The sequence below is a fragment of the Salvelinus fontinalis genome, chromosome 18 (assembly GCF_029448725.1).
Source record: "Salvelinus fontinalis isolate EN_2023a chromosome 18, ASM2944872v1, whole genome shotgun sequence".
Classification (NCBI taxonomy): domain Eukaryota; kingdom Metazoa; phylum Chordata; class Actinopteri; order Salmoniformes; family Salmonidae; genus Salvelinus; species Salvelinus fontinalis.
In genome coordinates, this window is record NC_074682.1 from 22,346,070 (window position 1) to 22,365,236 (window position 19,167).

The 19,167-nt window shown below is 36.8% G+C and overlaps 1 protein-coding gene across 9 annotated transcripts in view; it reads left to right on the top strand.

The window, feature by feature from the left end:
• The first annotated feature begins 18,013 nt into the window (after nt 1–18,013).
• Nucleotides 18,014–19,167, top strand: part of LOC129815162 (ephrin type-B receptor 2-like) — a 175,724-nt gene continuing 174,570 nt past the window's right edge. For all 9 annotated transcript variants that reach the window (XM_055868636.1, XM_055868642.1, XM_055868640.1 and 6 more), the window contains exon 1: nt 18,014–18,199. In XM_055868636.1, coding sequence (XP_055724611.1) covers nt 18,148–18,199 — 52 coding nt within the window. In that variant the 5' untranslated portion in view covers nt 18,014–18,147. The remainder of the gene's footprint in view (nt 18,200–19,167) is intronic.

Genomic DNA, 19,167 nt, shown 5'->3' on the forward strand with positions numbered 1-19,167 from the left:
TTAGATTTTTTATCCCAATATTACACTTTATATACACCACAGAAGACTGAAATATAGCAAAACTTCTAGTTCTAACAACAACAACTAATTACACTGTAACATTATACAACTGTCTGAAGATAAGCTTGTTTTGAGACAATAACAGTATTTGTATACCATATTGAAAAAACAAAGCATATTCATATTATAATAACAGTCCTTGGATGAAGTTAAATAAGTAAGAGTATATGAGATGGTAAGTCATTTGTTATCATTTAAATAAAATGACTTTAACTTCAAGAATGCGGTGTATGATGGAGCTTTTGGGTTCCTAAGGCAGTTATCACCTCTATTTTAGGAAAATGTAATAACTTTTAAATGTCTAAACCAGATAAGTCTGACTACTCTATGACATTCACTTTCCTCCAAAATGTAACCTAATTACTTCATATCTGCTGCAAAAAGTCTTATTCGGGGTACTCTCCCCCTCTAATCACATTAATGTACCATAAGATTCATTGAAACCCCTCTCTTCCTTCTCACATTCTCTTCCTCCAGAGAAATATAGCAATTCCACCAGCTTCAGAGTAGTGCCAGGAGACATTCACATCTGGCTATTAAAAGCCTCTCTACTGTAGCCACCACTCACTGTGTTTTATTTCCGTTTGGCTCCTATTTGCTGCAAGTTCTCAGGAAAGGTGAGAATCCAGTCACCCGTGATTATTACCAGCTCACTCATGAAATCTCTGACCACGGGGCAAAGATGGAACGAGGAGAGAGAGAGATTTTGAGCTTTCTTTTGTTTTTTGACCGAAGCTGCCATAGTAGAGTGCCACTTTTTTAGACTGAACATGGCAGACAAAATATCAGGGAAATATATATTTCATTGCTTGTAAACTGGGGGGAAAAAACATTTAGCATCAGAGCATTAGTCTCTGAACATTGCTTACCCTCTACAACTAATACACTTTGTCGCTTTTATTTGTATTAAATATTTACATTCCCCTGAGCTGCCTGTGCTTTCTCTCCTTCTCTCCTTTTGTGTTTGTGTTTGTGATTACATCCGGATTAGATGAGCCGTCTTTATCTATGCTACTTTCTATACAGTAGGTGTACATGTGGATGAATGGGGCGTTTGTGTGTTGCATGCTTGTGACTATGTGTTTCCCTCTGTGGACCTAACCCTGTGGCTGAAATAAAGTAATACTATTTGTACATAGAAATCAATTTTATTCATGCATTGTTCAGAATTAATACCTTAGTCAGCTTCATGGTCTGTATAACCTAACGTAAAAGTGAGATTTAACGACTATGTGAACCTCAGAGAAAGGGAGCCTGTACTCGATCCTACATTGCCATGTGAGTGGATCTGGAACCTCTTTGTAGACTTCACATAAAACCATAGGCCTGCAGAGTTTGGCTATTTGCAGGGTGATTCCGTTCCAGACATATAAATCATTCACATCTTATCTGTTTTTCTGCAGTCTTGCTGTTTGCAAAGCATTGTTATACAGTAATGTATTGGCTACCTTAGTCTCTTACCCTGATGGTTCTGGACATCAATGGTACAAAATAATGATTGTATTGATAAAATTTCTGCTAAATGCTACTCAGTATAGTGCCATATATGTTATCATTCTTTCCCTTTCAATTGTTTCCCTGCATTCGTCTATTGCTTAGAGATGAAGAGATGTTTTTACACAGTCTTAGGCATACAGTACGTCATAATATGATGGTAAATGTAAGCACTTTGTACAATAATAAAAAACAACTCTATTCAACCAATTCCCTTAAGTGCACCTGAAGGAGCACTGTGGTGTAGACAGAGAAGGAACAAAATGAGTCTGACTAACTGCTGGGCCAGGGGCATCCTGTATGTTTCCAACATGTCTCTAGGACCATGGGACACGTGTAGTATCTCTTCTGTCAGTTTGCAGTTTTTCAGTGTTATAAAATACAAGATGTGGTTCTCAACAGTTTGACAAAGGAGTTGATATTGAATGGCTGGAAAAATATATTTTTCTTCTCAAAGACAATTAAAAAAAAATATTAATATAGCAGTTATTAAGAATGACCATTAAAGTTCCAATACAGCTGTTTTTATCTCACTGTCAAAAGATTTCTGGGTAACAACCTTACTGTGATTGTTTCAATTAAAATAATTTTGCCAGGACTGTGGTCTGACTTGGGACGGGAAACCCCAAAACTAGCTGTTATTGGCAGAGACGTTTGGAACTACAGTATCTTTCTTATTGGTCTATTACCCAATTTACCACCTGGTGATGTCAGGCCAAAACTCCATCACACCAAAACAGGCTGACATTTCAGGCAGTCTTTTCAAACAGCTCTTACACTAAAAGGGTATAATCATAATTTTCACAATTTCACAGTATCATGAAGTGGAAATATACAGTATATAAAGTACAGGAAAATCATGTTTATAACTTTACTGAGCCTTTAATGTGTGATTCCAGTTGCTGTCAGCTGCAATTTCTTTCTTCATCTTTATGTGAGAGAACGTACAGTAATAGACAACCATGATTCAACACCCCACCATGGTATTCTTAAAGTCACAGTCACTTTATCGACGACAGATGTACAATGATACAAGTTATATCAATATCTAAGGTCTCTATTGAATTAGTCAAACTTACATGAATGGGTAAGATATAAAATATATAAGAACATATAAGTAATAGTATACATTTTATGTCAAATGTGATACTGTGAATAGGAAGATGCACTGTGAATACTGTGAATTACCACTTTAAATCATTGACATTGGAGTCATGTATCACCAAGTTGCCAATTGATGTCACTTTGTGTTTTCCTATTGCGGGGTATAATTGTATACATTAGTTGACATAGACATTTCATTGTTGGCTCATCCCTGTTGTCATACCTAAACATGGACATTATCATAGACTTGAGCCTTGCCGGTGAGATAAGCCAGAGTGGAAACCAGCTTTGCAGTTTAATTTATGACCCTTGAGTCAAGCTAGATTAGGCCTGATTGGATTGTTGGTGCCATATGTGACCTACAATCTGTGCTTCTCTTGTATTGGCAGGCGGGAGGGTCACCGATAGCCCTGGGCTAAGGTTTCCATGGGAACGACCTCTGGATCTTCCAGTCTGCTGTTTTCCAGCCCTCACTCATCTTGAGGCAGAATTATCCTTGATTCCTTTATGTCAGTCCCATATTCTTCTGCTCTACTTCCTCACTCTTCTCTACAGTTTCATCTCTCTCTGCTTTGCTACAAACACGCACATACATACTGTAAACACAAACGTGTGCAAACATTTAAGCCTACACACACACACACACACACACACACACACACACACACACACACACACACACACACACACACACACACACACACACACACACACACACACACACACACACACACACACACACACACACACACACACACAGAGACACACACAGCCCCCCACTCATTCCATCAGTATTGTTATACCTCAGTTCTTCTGCAGAGCTTTTATTCTTCCTTCTTTACTGTGCGGCTACTATTTACTGTGCTAATGCAATTAATCGTCCTACTTTGCCCACCAAATCTCTCTTGTCACTATTCAGTAACAGCATACACAGTCAAACAAATGGTTGCTGTCACGTTTGGTCAATCTGGCTTTACTGAGCAGGCTAGGTCCCTTTGTTCCACTATTAGGGAAGATATTACAATTATTTTATGCTGCCATGGTTATTGCTCCATTCACTGTACATAATGATTTGTGTGATTTTACTTACTGAACAACCATACAATGTACAGTACTTGTTGCAATTGCCACACTTTTTATTATTTATAAAACAGTCAAACCACAGCATGCCCCTTTTAGTGGTAAAATAAATAGATATGAATTAACACTTTTGACTAGTGATTATCATCTGTTGATATATAAATATAAATTTAAATTAATATCCAGAATGTAAGTGATGAGACCAAAGCCCTTAAAAAACATGATTGGTGAAATAATGAATGTCAAACATTGATATTGATAAGTGTCTCATTGGTTTATTGGCATTTATAAATTATCAATATCATGTATAGGGCTCTCCTCACACAGCATTTGCTCTATACGCAAGCAGTCTACCTGTCCACCTGTTATAGGATTCACAGAATTTTCCCTGGGCTGTGATGCATTTTGTATAGAACAAATCACTTCACTTCTATGGCAGGCTGGTGAGAGTTATCTCCACAGTTAGCGTGTTACAATGTATCTAAACTTTTCCTTAAATTGGGGAAATAAATACATTTTATACAGCAGGATTAGTGCCTTGTCATGATTTTAACACTGTTGTGCCTGACGTAACATATAGGAAATGGATGAGGTAGCAAACAACTGGATGACGTTTTGGCTTGTGAGCGCCACTTCCAAACCACTAGCTGAAATTAGACAAAGGTTCCGGAGCATCGCTTTAAGTAAATAAGGGATTTCCCCTGGCCTTGCCTGGCAACTAGGCTGGTGGCTGGTCTTGGTGGTGTGGGAGGTGATAGGACTTGTGTCTCCTGGCCCACTATATCACACCCAGTTAGGCAACTGAGAGACACCAAAAAGGAAAGGAATCCTCTTAGATTTAATGCCCTGTTTTTACACACTTTCATCTGTCATTTTAATCATTTTTATAGGCAGCCTGTTTTTTTTACATTTAGATTTATTATTGTGATAAAAAGTGCTTTCTTGCTCCTAAAGTGCCTGCACCATTCGGGCCTGTCCCCTTCCATAAACCAATCAAAAAGAGGACTATACTCTGCAGACTCTGCTAGGCAAGTGCCCTGAGAACATCCAGAGTGTATCAACTCAATACACATCAGGCATTAAAATAAGATTAAACAACCAACTATTTTCACCATGGCCATTTTACTATTCTGTCAATGGCAGACTCTTCACCTAATTAATGTAGTCGTCTTCAGCTGAGTAGGTCAAATAATCCAACATGTAAATTAATTAAACAATGCCAAGGCTTTTGGCCCTTGTGATTAAACCTGGCCCAGCTGACTTGGGTTAAATTTGTTTTTGGGCAATGGATCAAGGTCCACATACATTTACATTACATTTAAGTCATTTAGCAGACGCTCTTATCCAGAGCGACTTACAAATTGGTGCATTCACCTTATGACATCCAGTGGAACAACCACTTTACAATAGTGCATCTAAATCTTTTAAGGGGGGGGGGGGGTGTCCATCATCTGTCCACACTGGGCAGATGATTGCGGAAGATAAACACTGTCTCCTTCACTCAGGGTGATAGCATCAACACTGCTTCTTTCAAACCAACCAGACTTTTGGCAGACGTTACTAAACACTACAGTTTGATAAATACTGTTTGGTATATGTCTGATTGGACTGCATTTCAGACATCAATCTTTGCCTTTTACTAACTACATGTTTTTATTGTTGTTTTTTTTTATTTCACCTTTATTTAACCAGGTAGGCTAGTTGAGAACAAGTTCTCATTTGCAACTGCGACCTGGCCAAGATAAAGCATAGCAGTGTGAACAGACAACAACACAGAGTTACACATGGAGTAAACAATAAACAAGTCAATAACATGGTAGAAAAAAGAGAATCTATATACAATGTGTGCAAAAGGCATGAGGTAGGCAATGTAGGTATGGATCTTCATAGGTTCTGTCTTTTGACTCCACTGTGTTTGTTCTATTCAGTACTATGTAAGGCCCTAGTTAGCCCAGTGTTGAGGAAGGAGGATAATCCACAATCACAGGTTCTCTCCAGATTAGAGGGCCCTGTCATCATCTCAGTGGTCAAGCACAAAGTTGACAGAGAGCAGGCCAGTTTTCTCCCTCTCTTCATATCCTCCTGCTAATATGAGCAATACCTAATCGAAAGTTATTTTAGGCTAAAGGTGAAATCAATTCCAGTCAAGAGAGAGCCTATTGAATGTTAAAGTCAAAGCTGAGTACTTTTAAGGATAATGAAGGCATGAACTCCTTTCATCCCCACACACTCATCTTTCTCTCATAATCAATTTTTTCATAGATAATTGACTGTTCAAGTTGAACCCTATGAGGCAGGAGTTTGAAGAGAAATAGTCATAGGGTTAGCTCACCCAAATTAGTCATATGTTTTCCTTACATTGAAAGTGTATTTTTTTGTGATCCTGGCCAATTCTACTATTTTGGAAATCATAACTTTTGGGCGAAAAAGTATATATATTTCTTTGTTTTGGTGGGAAGCTGCTATAGACCACCAAGTGCTAACAGTCAGTATCTGGATAACATGTGTGAAACGCTTGACAACGTGTGAAATACTTGATAAAGTTCCAAAGCCTCTTTATTGTTATTTTATTGTGTTACTATTTCCTTTTTAAAAAGGCTGGGCCTAATATAACGCATAAGATGTCATACAATCAAGTTTCCTATGTTGTTGATGTAAAGAATACTTGTTGGTAACGAGGAGCAAACAGACGCTGCGCTTGACACATTTATGAAAATTGCTTATTCCAGTTATTAATAAGCATGCACCCATTGGGCTCCCGAGTGGCGCAGTGGTCTAAGGCACTGCATCTCAGTGCAGAGGCATCACTATAGTACTTGGTTTGAATCCAGGCTGTATCACATCTTGCCGTGATTGGGAGTCTCATTGGCCCGACACAATTGACCCAGCGTCGTTCAGGTTTGGCCGGAGTAGGCTGTCATTGCAAATAAGAATTTGTTCTACTTGCCTAGTTAAATAAAGGTTAAAGTAAATTAAGAAAATTACTGTTGAATTGATGAGGAATTGAAAAATGTTATTGTTAAGAGGGATGAGGCAAAAGGAATGGCAAATACATCTGGCTGCACAACCGATTGGCAAATATATTGCAAATTGAGAAATCATGTGATTAAACTGAATAAAAAGAAGAAGAAATTACACTATGAAACAAAGGTAAATGATAGTAAAAAGCTTAAATGAAATTCTGGGAAAAAAGGCAAACTCAGTTCCATCATTCATTGAATCAGATGGCTCATTCATTCATCACAAAACCAACTGATATTGCAAACTTAGGCATGGCATGCCAGCAGCAAACACTGACACTACACATCCAAGTATATCTGACCAAATTATGAAAGAGAAGCATTGTAATTTTGAATTCTGTAAATTGAGTGTGGAAGAGGTGATTTTTTTTTTTTTGTTGTCTATCAACTATGACAAGCCAATAGGGTCTGACAACTTGAATGGAGGAAAATAGCGGATGATATTGCCAGTCCTATTTGACATATTTTCAATTTAAGCCTACTAGAAAGTGTGTGCCCCCAGGATTGGACGGAAGCAAAAGTAATTCCGCTACCTAAGAATAGTATAGCCCCCTTTACTGGCTCAAATAGCCAAGCAATCAGCCTGTTACCAACCCTTAGTAAACTTTAGGAAAATGTTGTTTGACCAGATACAATGCTATTTTACAGTAAAGAAATTGACAACAAACTTTCAGCATGCTTATATGGAAGGACATTCAACTAGCACAGCACTTACACAAATTACTGATGATTGGCTGAGAGAAATTGCTCATTTATAGGGAAGGACATTCAACTAGCACAGCGCTTACACAAATGACTGACGATTGGCTGAGAGAAATTGATTATAAAAAGATTGTGGGGGCTGTTTTGTTAGACTTCAGTGCGGCTTTTGACATTATTGATCATAGTCTGCTGCTGGAAAAACATATGTGTTATGGCTTTACAGCCCCTGCTATATTGTTGATAAAGAGTTACCTGCCTAACAGAACACAGAGGGTGTTCTTTAATGGAAGCCTCTCCAGGGCAGCTGTCTAGGCCCCTTACTTTTTTCAATCTTTGCTATTGACATGCCACTGGCTTTGAGTAAAGCCAGTGTGTCTGTGTATGCCGATGACTCAACACCATAGATGTCAGCTGCTTGAGCGACTGAAATGACTGCAACACTTAACAAAAAACTGCAATTAGTTTCAAAGTGGGTGGCAAGGAATAGGTTGGTCCTAAATATTTCAAAAACTAAAAGCATTGTATTTGTGATATATCATTCACTAAACCTTAAACCTCAACTAAATCTTGTAATACATAATGTGGAAATTGAGCAAGTTGAGGTGACTAACCTGCTTGCAATAACCCTGGATTGTAAACTGTCATGGTCAAAACATTGATACAACAGTAGCTAAGATGGGGAGAAGTCTGTCCATAATAAAGCACCACTCTACCTTCTTAACAGCACTATCAACAAGGCAGGTTCTACATGCCCTAGTTTTGTCACACCTGGACTACTGTTCAGTCGTGTGGTCAGGTGCCACAAAAAGGGACTTAGGAAAAATGCAATTGGCTCAGAACAGGGCATATATACAGAAAGCTAGTATACATAATATGCATGTCAATCTCTCCTGGCTCAAAGTGGAGGAGAGATTGACTTCATCACTACTTGTAGTTCTGAGAGGTATTGACATGTTGAATGCGGTGTGTGTTTGAAGTACTGGCGCACAGCTCGGACACCCAGGCATACCCCACAAGACCACATTTTTACATGTTTAGTTGATCCCTTCTATTTCTACAAGTTACCACAAAATTCTGCCTAACATTTGATGGTATTGTTAAATTATGATTTAAAAAACCAACCTAACAGGGTGGAATGAAGCATAACAGGGTATAAAGCCATGACAGGGTGGAACTAACACCAATAATGATTTAAACAATTTTATGAATTTTTACATTTGTAAAATGATTGAAAAACATTACACCTCTAATAAGAATGAATATTGTGCATCAGATTGCATCACTTTCTATTGATTATATTTGAAATGTTTTTTTTCTGTCTTTTTAATAACATTGTCATCTTGAGTTTGTAAAAAACATGAAAATAGATTATTATTAATATATATTGATGCTAGCTAATTACATTACAATTACTAATTAAAACTATATATACATTTCATTACAATTACTCATGTTAGGCTATACATACATATGTAAGTGTAATTAGTAATTATAATGTAATTAGCAAAATAATATGTATCTAAATATACATAAAACATTAATATATTAGACAAACAGAAATAAATATTGACACTAGTCATTTTCCACCGTTAGGTGCAAAATCTTCTATATCAAACGTACAAAACATTAGGAACATCTGCTCTTTCCATGACATAGACTGACCAGGTGAATCCAGGTGAAAGCTATGATCCCTTATTGATGACGCCTGTTAAATCGATTGAAAATGAAATACAGAAATATCAAATTTACATAACTATTCCTACCCCTGAGTCAATACTTTATAGAAGCACGTTTAGCAGCGATTACAGCTGTGAGTCTTTCTGGGTTGTTGTTTTTGTCGCACTGCTTTGCTTTATCTTGGCCAGGTCGCAGTTGTAAATGAGAACTTGTTCTCAACTGGCCTATCTGGTTAAATAAAGGTGAAACAAAAAATACATTTGAAAAAAGTCTAAAAGCTTTTCACACCTGGAATTTTCTGTTTTTTTAATTCTACAAGCTCTGTCAAATTGGTTGTTGATCATTGCTACACAACCATTTTCAGGTCTTGCCATAGATTTTCAAGTAGATTTACGTCAAAACTGTAACTTGGCCACTCAGGAACATTTACTGTCTTCTTGGTAAGCAACCAGTGTAGATTTAGCCTTCTGTGTTAGGTTATTGTCCTGCTGAAAAGTGAATTAATCTCCCAGTGTCCGATGGAAAGCAGACTGAACCAGGTTTTCCTCTAGGATTTTGCCTGTGCTTAGCTCTATTCTGTTTTATTTTTTAAAGTATTTAATGATTAAAATCATACCCATAACATGATGCAGCCACCACTATCCTTGAAAACATGGAGAGTGGTACTCAGTAATGTGTTGTATTGGATTTGCCCCAAACATAAAACTGTATTCAGGATAACAAGTTAATTGCTTTGCTACATTCTTTGCAGTATTATTTTATTGCCTTCTTGCAAACAGGATGCATGTTTTGGAATATTTGTATTGTGTATAGGCTTCCTTATTTTCACTCTGTAATTTAGGTTAGTATTGTGGACTAACTATAATGTTTTCTCCTATCACAGACATTCAATTCTAATGGTTTTAAAGTCACCATTGGCCTCATGGTGAAATCCCTGAGCGGTTTCCTTCCTCTCCGGCAATGGAGTTAGGAAGGACGCCTGTATCTTTGTAGTGATTGGGTGTATTGATACACCATCCAAAGTGTAATTACAATACTTCACCATGCTCAAAGGTATATTCAATGTCTGCTTTTTATTTTATGTTTACCCATCTACCAATAGGTGCCATTCTTTGCGAGGCATTGGAAAGAAAAGGTCTTTGTGGTTGAATCTGTTTTTAAAATGTACTGCTCGACTGAGGGACCTTGAAGATAATTGTATGTGTGGGGTACAGAGATGAGGTATTCATTCCAAAATCTTTTTAAACACTATTATTACACACAGTGAGTCCATGCAACTTATTTTGTAACTTGTTAAGCACATCTTTATTTCTGAATTTATTTAGGCTGCCATAACAAAGGGGTTGAATACTTATTGACTCAAGACATTTCAGCTTTTAATTTTCTATAAATTTGTAAACATTTCTAAAGACATATTTCCATTTTGACATTATGGGTTATTGTGTGTAGATCAGTGACACAAAATCCAAATGTAACCCATTTTAAATTCAGGCTGTAACAAAACAATGTGGAAAAAGTCAAGGGGTGTGAATACTTTCTCAACTACTTCAACTTACCTCAACTACCTCGTACCCCTGCACATTGACTCTGTACCCAGTACTGCTTGTATATAGCCTCTTTATTGTTATTTTATTGTGTTACTATTTCCTTTAAAACATTTTTTTAAATGTTCTTACTTTTTACCTCTGCATTGCTGGGAAAGGGGTCGTAAGTAAGTATTTCACTGTAAAGTCTACAACTGTTAAATTCGGCATATGTGACAAATAAAATTTGATTGGATTTCGATTTGATTGGATATTTCCTGGGGACAGAAAAGGGACCGCATAGTATGAATTACCCATCCATGGTAATGAGAACAAATAATGTTTACCCCGACTTATAGTACCATTGAAGTTTCAAGTGCAAAGATGTTCTATTTTGAAACTCTAGATGGCACTATTGATGTAATCAGACTGATGCTGTGTTTAGCAACACAGCTGAGGAGAAGTGGTTCATGATCTTAAGGTAAGTCATATTACAGGCAGCAAGAGAAAGTATTTTATTGAGTCCTGATAAATTCCTGTTCTCTGTTTATGTCTTCTATGGATTTACATGATCTTACCTTGCACTCCTAAGTAACATATTACTTACAAAGACTACAATGAAACTACAACTCTCACCTACATTAATTCCATATTCACCCAGTGATCATATCTATATTAGTTGGACAGAGACACTGTACATTTGCTTAAAATTAACATTCATGTAAACCAGTATATGGAGTTTATACCTGTGATTATCATGTATCTACTTAAACATTTACATTGTTTCATTTTCCAAAACATTATAATATTCACAACATAGCTTTAGTACACAAAACCAAGAAAAAAGGAAACAAAATGCACTTCTTAGATTAGTAGATTACAATGCCTGTCTTAAAGCTCAAGCATGCTCAATTGCAGTTATTATCAAATCCAAGTAAAAAAGACAAAGAAATTGTACACTCTTAGAAAAAATGGTTCCAAAAGGGTTATTCAGCTGTTCCCATAGGAGAACCCTTTTTGGTTCCAGGTAGAACCCTTTGGGTTCCATGTAGAACTCTATGTGAAAAGGGTTCTATCTGGAACCAAAAAGGTTCTTCAAAGGGTTCTCCCATGGGGACAGCCCAAAAAACATTTTAGGTTCTAGATAGCACCTTTTTTTCTAAAAGTGTATGTTGTTAAATAACCCTTTGAAAGGTTAATGTTTTCAGGATGTGTAAATGTGTACTCAAATAGAAAAGCACAATATCATTCTTCAGCCTTCATATAGTAAAACATAAAGCCATGGTAAAATACAAATCCACAAATGTATAAAAAAAATGCAAAGTTAACAATTGAATTAATATAGACTTTTAGATAGAATTACAGAAATTTATACATGTGTCAGGTCCACAGTGCAAATTAACATGTCAGTAATAAAGTTATGTAAAGACACACAAAGTACCATATTATGGCAATTATCTTAATCAGTGCCTCATATATTAACTCAGAGACTGAGTAATTGCTCTCACCGTTTAACGGTCCAACAGAGCTAGCTTAATTGTACTGTAAGCTAGGACAGATCTGATTCCTTCAGCTATTAAGAGTGTTCCTTCTTAAACTCTGCTATTACAAAGTGATGTTATATATAGCCCAAATCTGTATGTAATCCATCATTATTATAGCAATCTTCATCACAACTCAGGTGGTCTGACTGAGTATCCTTGAGTACTTTTGTTACATAAATACAATGCCTGGGTTTGGGGTTTGACATCCCTGTTTTCAATACCTTACCTTACGAGAATAAAGTCACTGAGCCTTTTTCTAAAATGTTCTATGAGTTGGAGAACACATTGGGATGGATCTTAGACCATTCCTCCATACAGAATCCTTCAAGATCCTTGATATTCCTTATGGACGGCCCTCTTCAATTCAAACCACTGGTTTTCTATGGGTTTCAAGTCATGTGCATTGGAAAATTTTGATTTTGTTGCCGATTAACCATTTAATTGTAGATTTTGATGTGCGCAGGGGTTATTTGATGTGTGCTTGGGGTCACAATATATGAAAATAGAGCTCTTTGGCCATGTACAACAGTGGTGGGTTTGGTGTTAGAAAATAACCCCATACCTACTGTAAAATATGGTGGTGGATTGTTGATGATATGGGGCTTTTTAGCTTCCACTTGTCCTGGGAATTCCTGAACTTTACTCAGAACAAATATATTTTTGCCAAAAACCTGGTTGCCTCTGCCTGGAGGCTGAATCTTGGTGGATCTTCCAACAAGACAACAACCCCAAGCACACATCAAAATCCACGAAGAAATTGTTAATTGGCCACAAAATCAAAAAAAAAAATGTAATGCCCATTTTAGTCTCCGAACTTGAAACCCATTGAAAACCTATGGTTTGAATTAAAGACGGCAGTCCATATGCGCAGACGAAGGATATCAAGGATCTGGAATGTTTCTGTATGGAGGAATGGTCTCAGATCCCTCCCAATGTGTTCTTCAACTCATAAAACATTTTAGAAAAGGCTCAGTGCAGTTGTCCTCGGAAGGTGAGGATTTTAAAGGTATTGAAAACAGGGGTGTCAATAATTCTGACCCCTGCCTTTTGAGAAAAAATAAAGATGACTTGTTAAACAAAATATTTTTCTCTGAGGAATTGTATTAGCATAAAATAATATAATTTCTACATTTTGGAGCATAGTTCAGCATTTTAATTATTAATTTTATACAGTCATTTTTGCTCATCTTTATCAAGGGTGTCAATAATTTTGAACCCCACTGTACATTTTAAAGCATAGAAAATGAAACCTTGCAATTGGATGGGTAACACAGATATTTTCATTCATAAAGATTTGAAAAGACCAAATTGAGGAAAAATTTGCTTTATTGTCCCATGAAGGTAAACTGTAAAACAAATTGTAATATATAGCTATATCTTACACTGCTAGAATAAATGGTGCTATATAGAGCCAAAAAGGTTGATATTGCTTGCTTCATGTATGGCCCTCAACAAGGTATAGAACTGCAAAGCACCGTTATTTTTAACAGAGTAACATATTTACATTACATTTTACATTAAGTTGCTCTTCTAGTAACACTGTAATAACATTAATAAGGCATATTTCTAATTCTGATTGATTGGCATTAAATATCCTAAAATCCAATACTGCTAAATATGCAAGATAATATTGTGATCGGCAGGTTATTCATGGTAGAGAGCTAAACCTGTAATCCCACGCGTTGTATTTGCCAATGCACTCTAATTCTACAGAAACTGTTCAATGGAATTCAATCCACAATGTTATGCTCATGGGGACTGTATATATGACCAACATATCATAAAGGACCTTAGATCTATTTACGTAATGTTGTAAAACAAACAATTTAGTTAAAATGCTATGGAATGATTTGGCTCCATGGCTCCATGGATGTGTGTCTGCTTAAAAGAGTCCTGAGCTCCATTTTAAGATAGCATCTCTCCCAGTGTACGTCATCTCCACATTTAAAACGTATCTGTTTCTTTTTTACCCATCATGCCTCAGTATCAGTACAGTCATGTGGATTACACTACCAGCTGCTGAAACAGGAAATCGGTTATATACTGTTTTAAATTCAAAAATTCTGTTTGTGGCTTTGCACATGAGTGACATAGATTTAGATGTAATTTCTCCACCAACCAACAATGACATTTTAGAATTGCTTAGGCAACAGTATTTTGATGGAGAGAAGTTACAGCATGGCGTTTTTATATTCAAATGATTCATATTTCCCCCCCCCAAAATCTTAATATTTTGTATAGTAGAAAGGCAGAGTTGGAAAATGATTGGCACTGTTGCCAATGATGGCAGTACTAGTCTTTCATGTACCAACTTGATGTGCCAATTTCAGAGCTTAGTTTGATCTTATCAGCTTGGGGGGATCAATTATGGCTTGTTTTCAAGCTGCATTCATACTTTGAGCTAAATACTCTTCCGCATGAAGAAGATTAATGCTGTGATTTTTTTTTGGGGGGGGGGGGGGGTATTTACGTCATTCTGTTGTTGACAGTCAATCTTTTTTGCCAAATGTTTCACAGACGACCCTTTGGATTTTAAGTCAGAGTATAACAACCATAACTGTATAGACCATTAATATTACTTATGGTAGCCAATATTATGCCCATAGTACAATCAGGGTCAAAAGTTAACTCTGTACTGTAACGCTATAACGATTTTGATGTTTCACTGCCATTGTTGGCAGTCTTAATGATTTGTGAACTCTGAATGACACAACTGCGCCTAATCAAAAATGGTATAAAATGGTCATGCAGCTAATCATCATCCTCAGGGTCTTGACCTTTCAACAAAGTATATTAATTTCAGTAACCTTCATCAGTATACTATATTGCTCATAGTGTAATAGTTGTCGGCATAAGAATACTAACTACTAAAACTTTTTCAGTGAATATCGACAGCTGAATTATAAAAGGAGTAGTTTATATTTACACAATACCATTCTGTGGCATGTTTTCATACACCATTTTACATGATTCAAGTGGGACAATAACGTCATAATTTCTAAAGACAAAGTTGATGCAATGAGGAGAAATGGATATGGATTGTACAGCTCAAATGGCTTATAGTGTAATACAACTCCTGCAATCACTATGTTTTGATGCATTGATTGCATGTACAGTACTGCATGCATGTTTTCATTCATACATTCATACATTTCATTCATTCATTTATTCTGTATGTATAAACCAGAAAACAAAATGGCCATTATCACTCATCTGAGATGCTGAAAAGTTGACCAAAACATATACTGGTAAGTTGGCTCCTTTAATTAGTATTACAGTGTCTGAGAGTAAAATACATTACCATTGATCATTTTCATATCCATTGTTAATGTTCATAATTCTGGTAGGTTCGGTAGACAATAGCTTCTAGATAGCTTATTCTCCAAACTCCACCACACCACATAATTGTATGAACTATTAAAACAAAACGAGCTGCATGATTGAATCTACAGTGCACAAACTCAGGACCAGTCAGTCACTTAATTAGGACCTGATATCCATACCTGAATACTTTCAGGGGATTTCGGTATATGTCACCAAAAAGTGCTAAATAATTACAGTAACCATATAGAACACAACACGCACACTCATACACACACATCTATATACATACACACACACACATATGGATAAAATGATACATTTCCACTATCTCTGGATGATATAATATGTTTGATAAAAATGATGTTACTGTAATATACTGTATACAGTATATGTAGAACACAACTACTGTAATTACATTAACCACATAGAACACAACAGATTTGTATGATACATTATTCATGACTATTTTGTGTTATAAAACATTAATATCTATTAAACATTAATTACATTCATGAATACGATACATCATTTATATCAACTATATTATATCACTCAGAGATAGTGGATAATTATCATTAGTTATCAATGACTCATGAAAAACACAGCAGCATCCCATACAGTACATTTTAAAAGCACATAGGACTATTCCATCTAGTTATTTGAATGCTATTAATGCTATCTATTACTGCAGTGGACTATCTACAGCGGGGGATTTGAGAAAAACATTAGAAATCAAATGATGAAAAACAGGATTTATACTAAATGTACCTTTTTATCACTGATACTATTGCTATATTTTGGTTACGTTTTCATTCCATATAGGTCCAAATGGCTCAAACACATGTACACTCGTAAATAAAAAAGGGTTCTTTGGCTGTCCACATAGGAGGTAAACGAAGACAGTCGTGAAGAGGGCATCGCAATGCCTATTCCCTCTCAGGAGTCTCAGGGAAAAACTTGGGCATGTGTCCTCAGATTCTAAAAAAGTTATACAGCTGCACCATCGAGAGCATCCTGACTGGTAGATCACCGCCTGGTATGGCAACTGCTCGGCCACCAACCACAAGGCACTACAGAGGGTAGTGTGTACGGCCCAGTACATCACTGGTGCCAAGCTTCCTGCCATCCAGGACCTCTATACCAAGCGGTGTCAGAGGAAGGCCGTAAAAATTGCCATTGACTGCAGCCACCCTAGTCACAAACTGTTCTCTCTGTACCAGAGCGCCAAGTCTAGGTCCAAAAGGCTTCTAAACAGCTTCTATCCCCAAGCCATAAGACTCCTGAACAGCTAATCAAATGGTTGCCCAGACTATTTGCAAATGGCTACCCAGACTATTTATTATCTACGCATAGTCACTTTACCTCTACCTACAGTACATGTACACATTACCTCAATTACCTCGACTAACCTATACCCCCGCACATTGACTCTGTACCGGTACCCACTCTATATAGCCTCACATTGGTTATTTTATTGTTGCTCTTTAATTATTTGTTATTTTTATATTTCCCTCTTTTCTATTTGTATTTTTTTATTTTTTTTATTTTTTTTAACTTCAGTTCATTTTAGTAAATACTTTCTCTACAATAATTTTTCTTAAAACTGTATTGTTGGTTAAGGGCTTGTACGTAAGCATTGCACTGTAATGTCCACACCTGTTGTATTCAGCGCATGTGACAAATACAATTTGATTTGATTTATGAGGACAGCCAAAGAAACCTTTCGGGAACGCTTTTTTAAAAGCGTGTATCTATCTATGAGCCGTCTATTTTTTTAATAGATGGCTCATGAATTGAACACGCATCCTATTATTATAATTACTTTGAAAGATATCACTCAGCCCTTCTACCCCTTATCTTAATTATACTCAAGGCATAATTATTGAGTAAATAATACTAACAGACTAAGCTAACTTTTATAGTGGGATTTCCTATAAAGAAGACGTTCTCCTAAACAAAACAATTATAAAACATGACTCAATGATTGGTATTTACCGGACCATTAAAAATGACTGTAACATCACTTACTCTTTGTTGAATTATCTGATCCATGCTCCTTGTCACCTGCCAAGAGTGTCAAGATATTAATATACAATACATTACTAACAACAAAATCGACATAAATGTCGTAGGTAGAAAAGTTATTGCTCGGCTATCACCCTTCCACGTGATTCTAAAATTCATGATTATCAGACATAGATGAGGCTGTTATGCGATTCTATCTTTATGATTGACAGTATGGGTAGTGGAACTTCTTTTGGCAGGGGGAGAGCGTGACATGATCAACAACTACAAGCATAAACAAAAGTCCTAGGCTATTTATCATATATTTTAGGGTTTGGATCATATATATATGTAATATGCACATGTCCTAAATTTGAGATGTGGAGCAATTTTCCTAGCGTGGATAATGCTGAAATATACACGGCACCCCTTTGTCTGCTGTTTTTGGTTACGCCCAAACTTGTTTCAGATTTGAGTTATTTTCTATGGCGTCTGGTTTACTCTCTTGAAGGTGAAGGTCCGCTCATCTCCGCCAGCATTCGCTGTCAATGGCTTTCAGGACTTATTTTATTTGAATGTCTGGGCTTTTAACACTTTCGTCCAAAGAAACCAATAATGGATATTCTATGGATTTTATGGATAATACCCACCGTTATAGCTGTAGAAGGTAAGAGCATGTTTGAATTCCATTAAAAAACGTCTTGCCGACCGGGTTGTAGAGTTTCTGATCACAGCACGTTGAGTGGTTGACTGGTTGTAACGACAAAAATCACACCTCTGTCACAGAACGTTCCGGGGATAACATTGTGGCAAGGCGCTTCTTTGATTTTTGAACTGAAATAATTAACAATAGCTATAATGAAGGTTGCACCGAACATGCCCTCATCCTCTCAGGTAACCGAACGTAGGTTATTGTTTGTTATGAAGGACATACCATATGTTTATTAGGCTACTGTATGTCATTGTATACATGCCAAGTCAATACATCTCTAGGTTTATATAATTTCAAACAGTTCAATCCTCAACACTAAAGTAAACGCGTTAGACTACTTTATAATGCAGCATGGATTTTCCTCTTGTCTGCAATTTGTAAAATAGCAGCATGAACAACCAACAACAGTCAGTAGGCGATACATTTCCTGAAGATGATTGTGTCTAGTATGGACAGTTCTGTATTTGATTAATGAGGCATCTGTGGTATAGCTTAATAATTTTGTTGGAAATGGAAGCATCTAATTGTGCTGTGCACTGGCCGGAGCACACAGGTTTCTCTTGTGAATGATGATGAGCAGCGTGTTCAGTGGCACAATGGAACAGACTTCACGAGAGCAGAGCGCTACAGTAGCTTACCAATGTTTAACCACCAAGCACTATCCCTCGTTCATTGAAAATAGGGCGGTAGGTTGATTATCTACACTTCAGTTAATGTGCTATTTTTGTGTGATGATTTGTCACAGAACACGAGTCTTGTGTTTGCTTTTGAAGGGATGAGTGTTGGCGGGTTAGAATGAGTAGAGCCTACCTCTTACATACCGGTAGGATACCAACCACAATGTAAATACGTTCCCTGTAAACATAAATATATACATACTGTAAACCAGGGTTCCCCAACTGGCGGCCAGCGGGTGGTTTTAT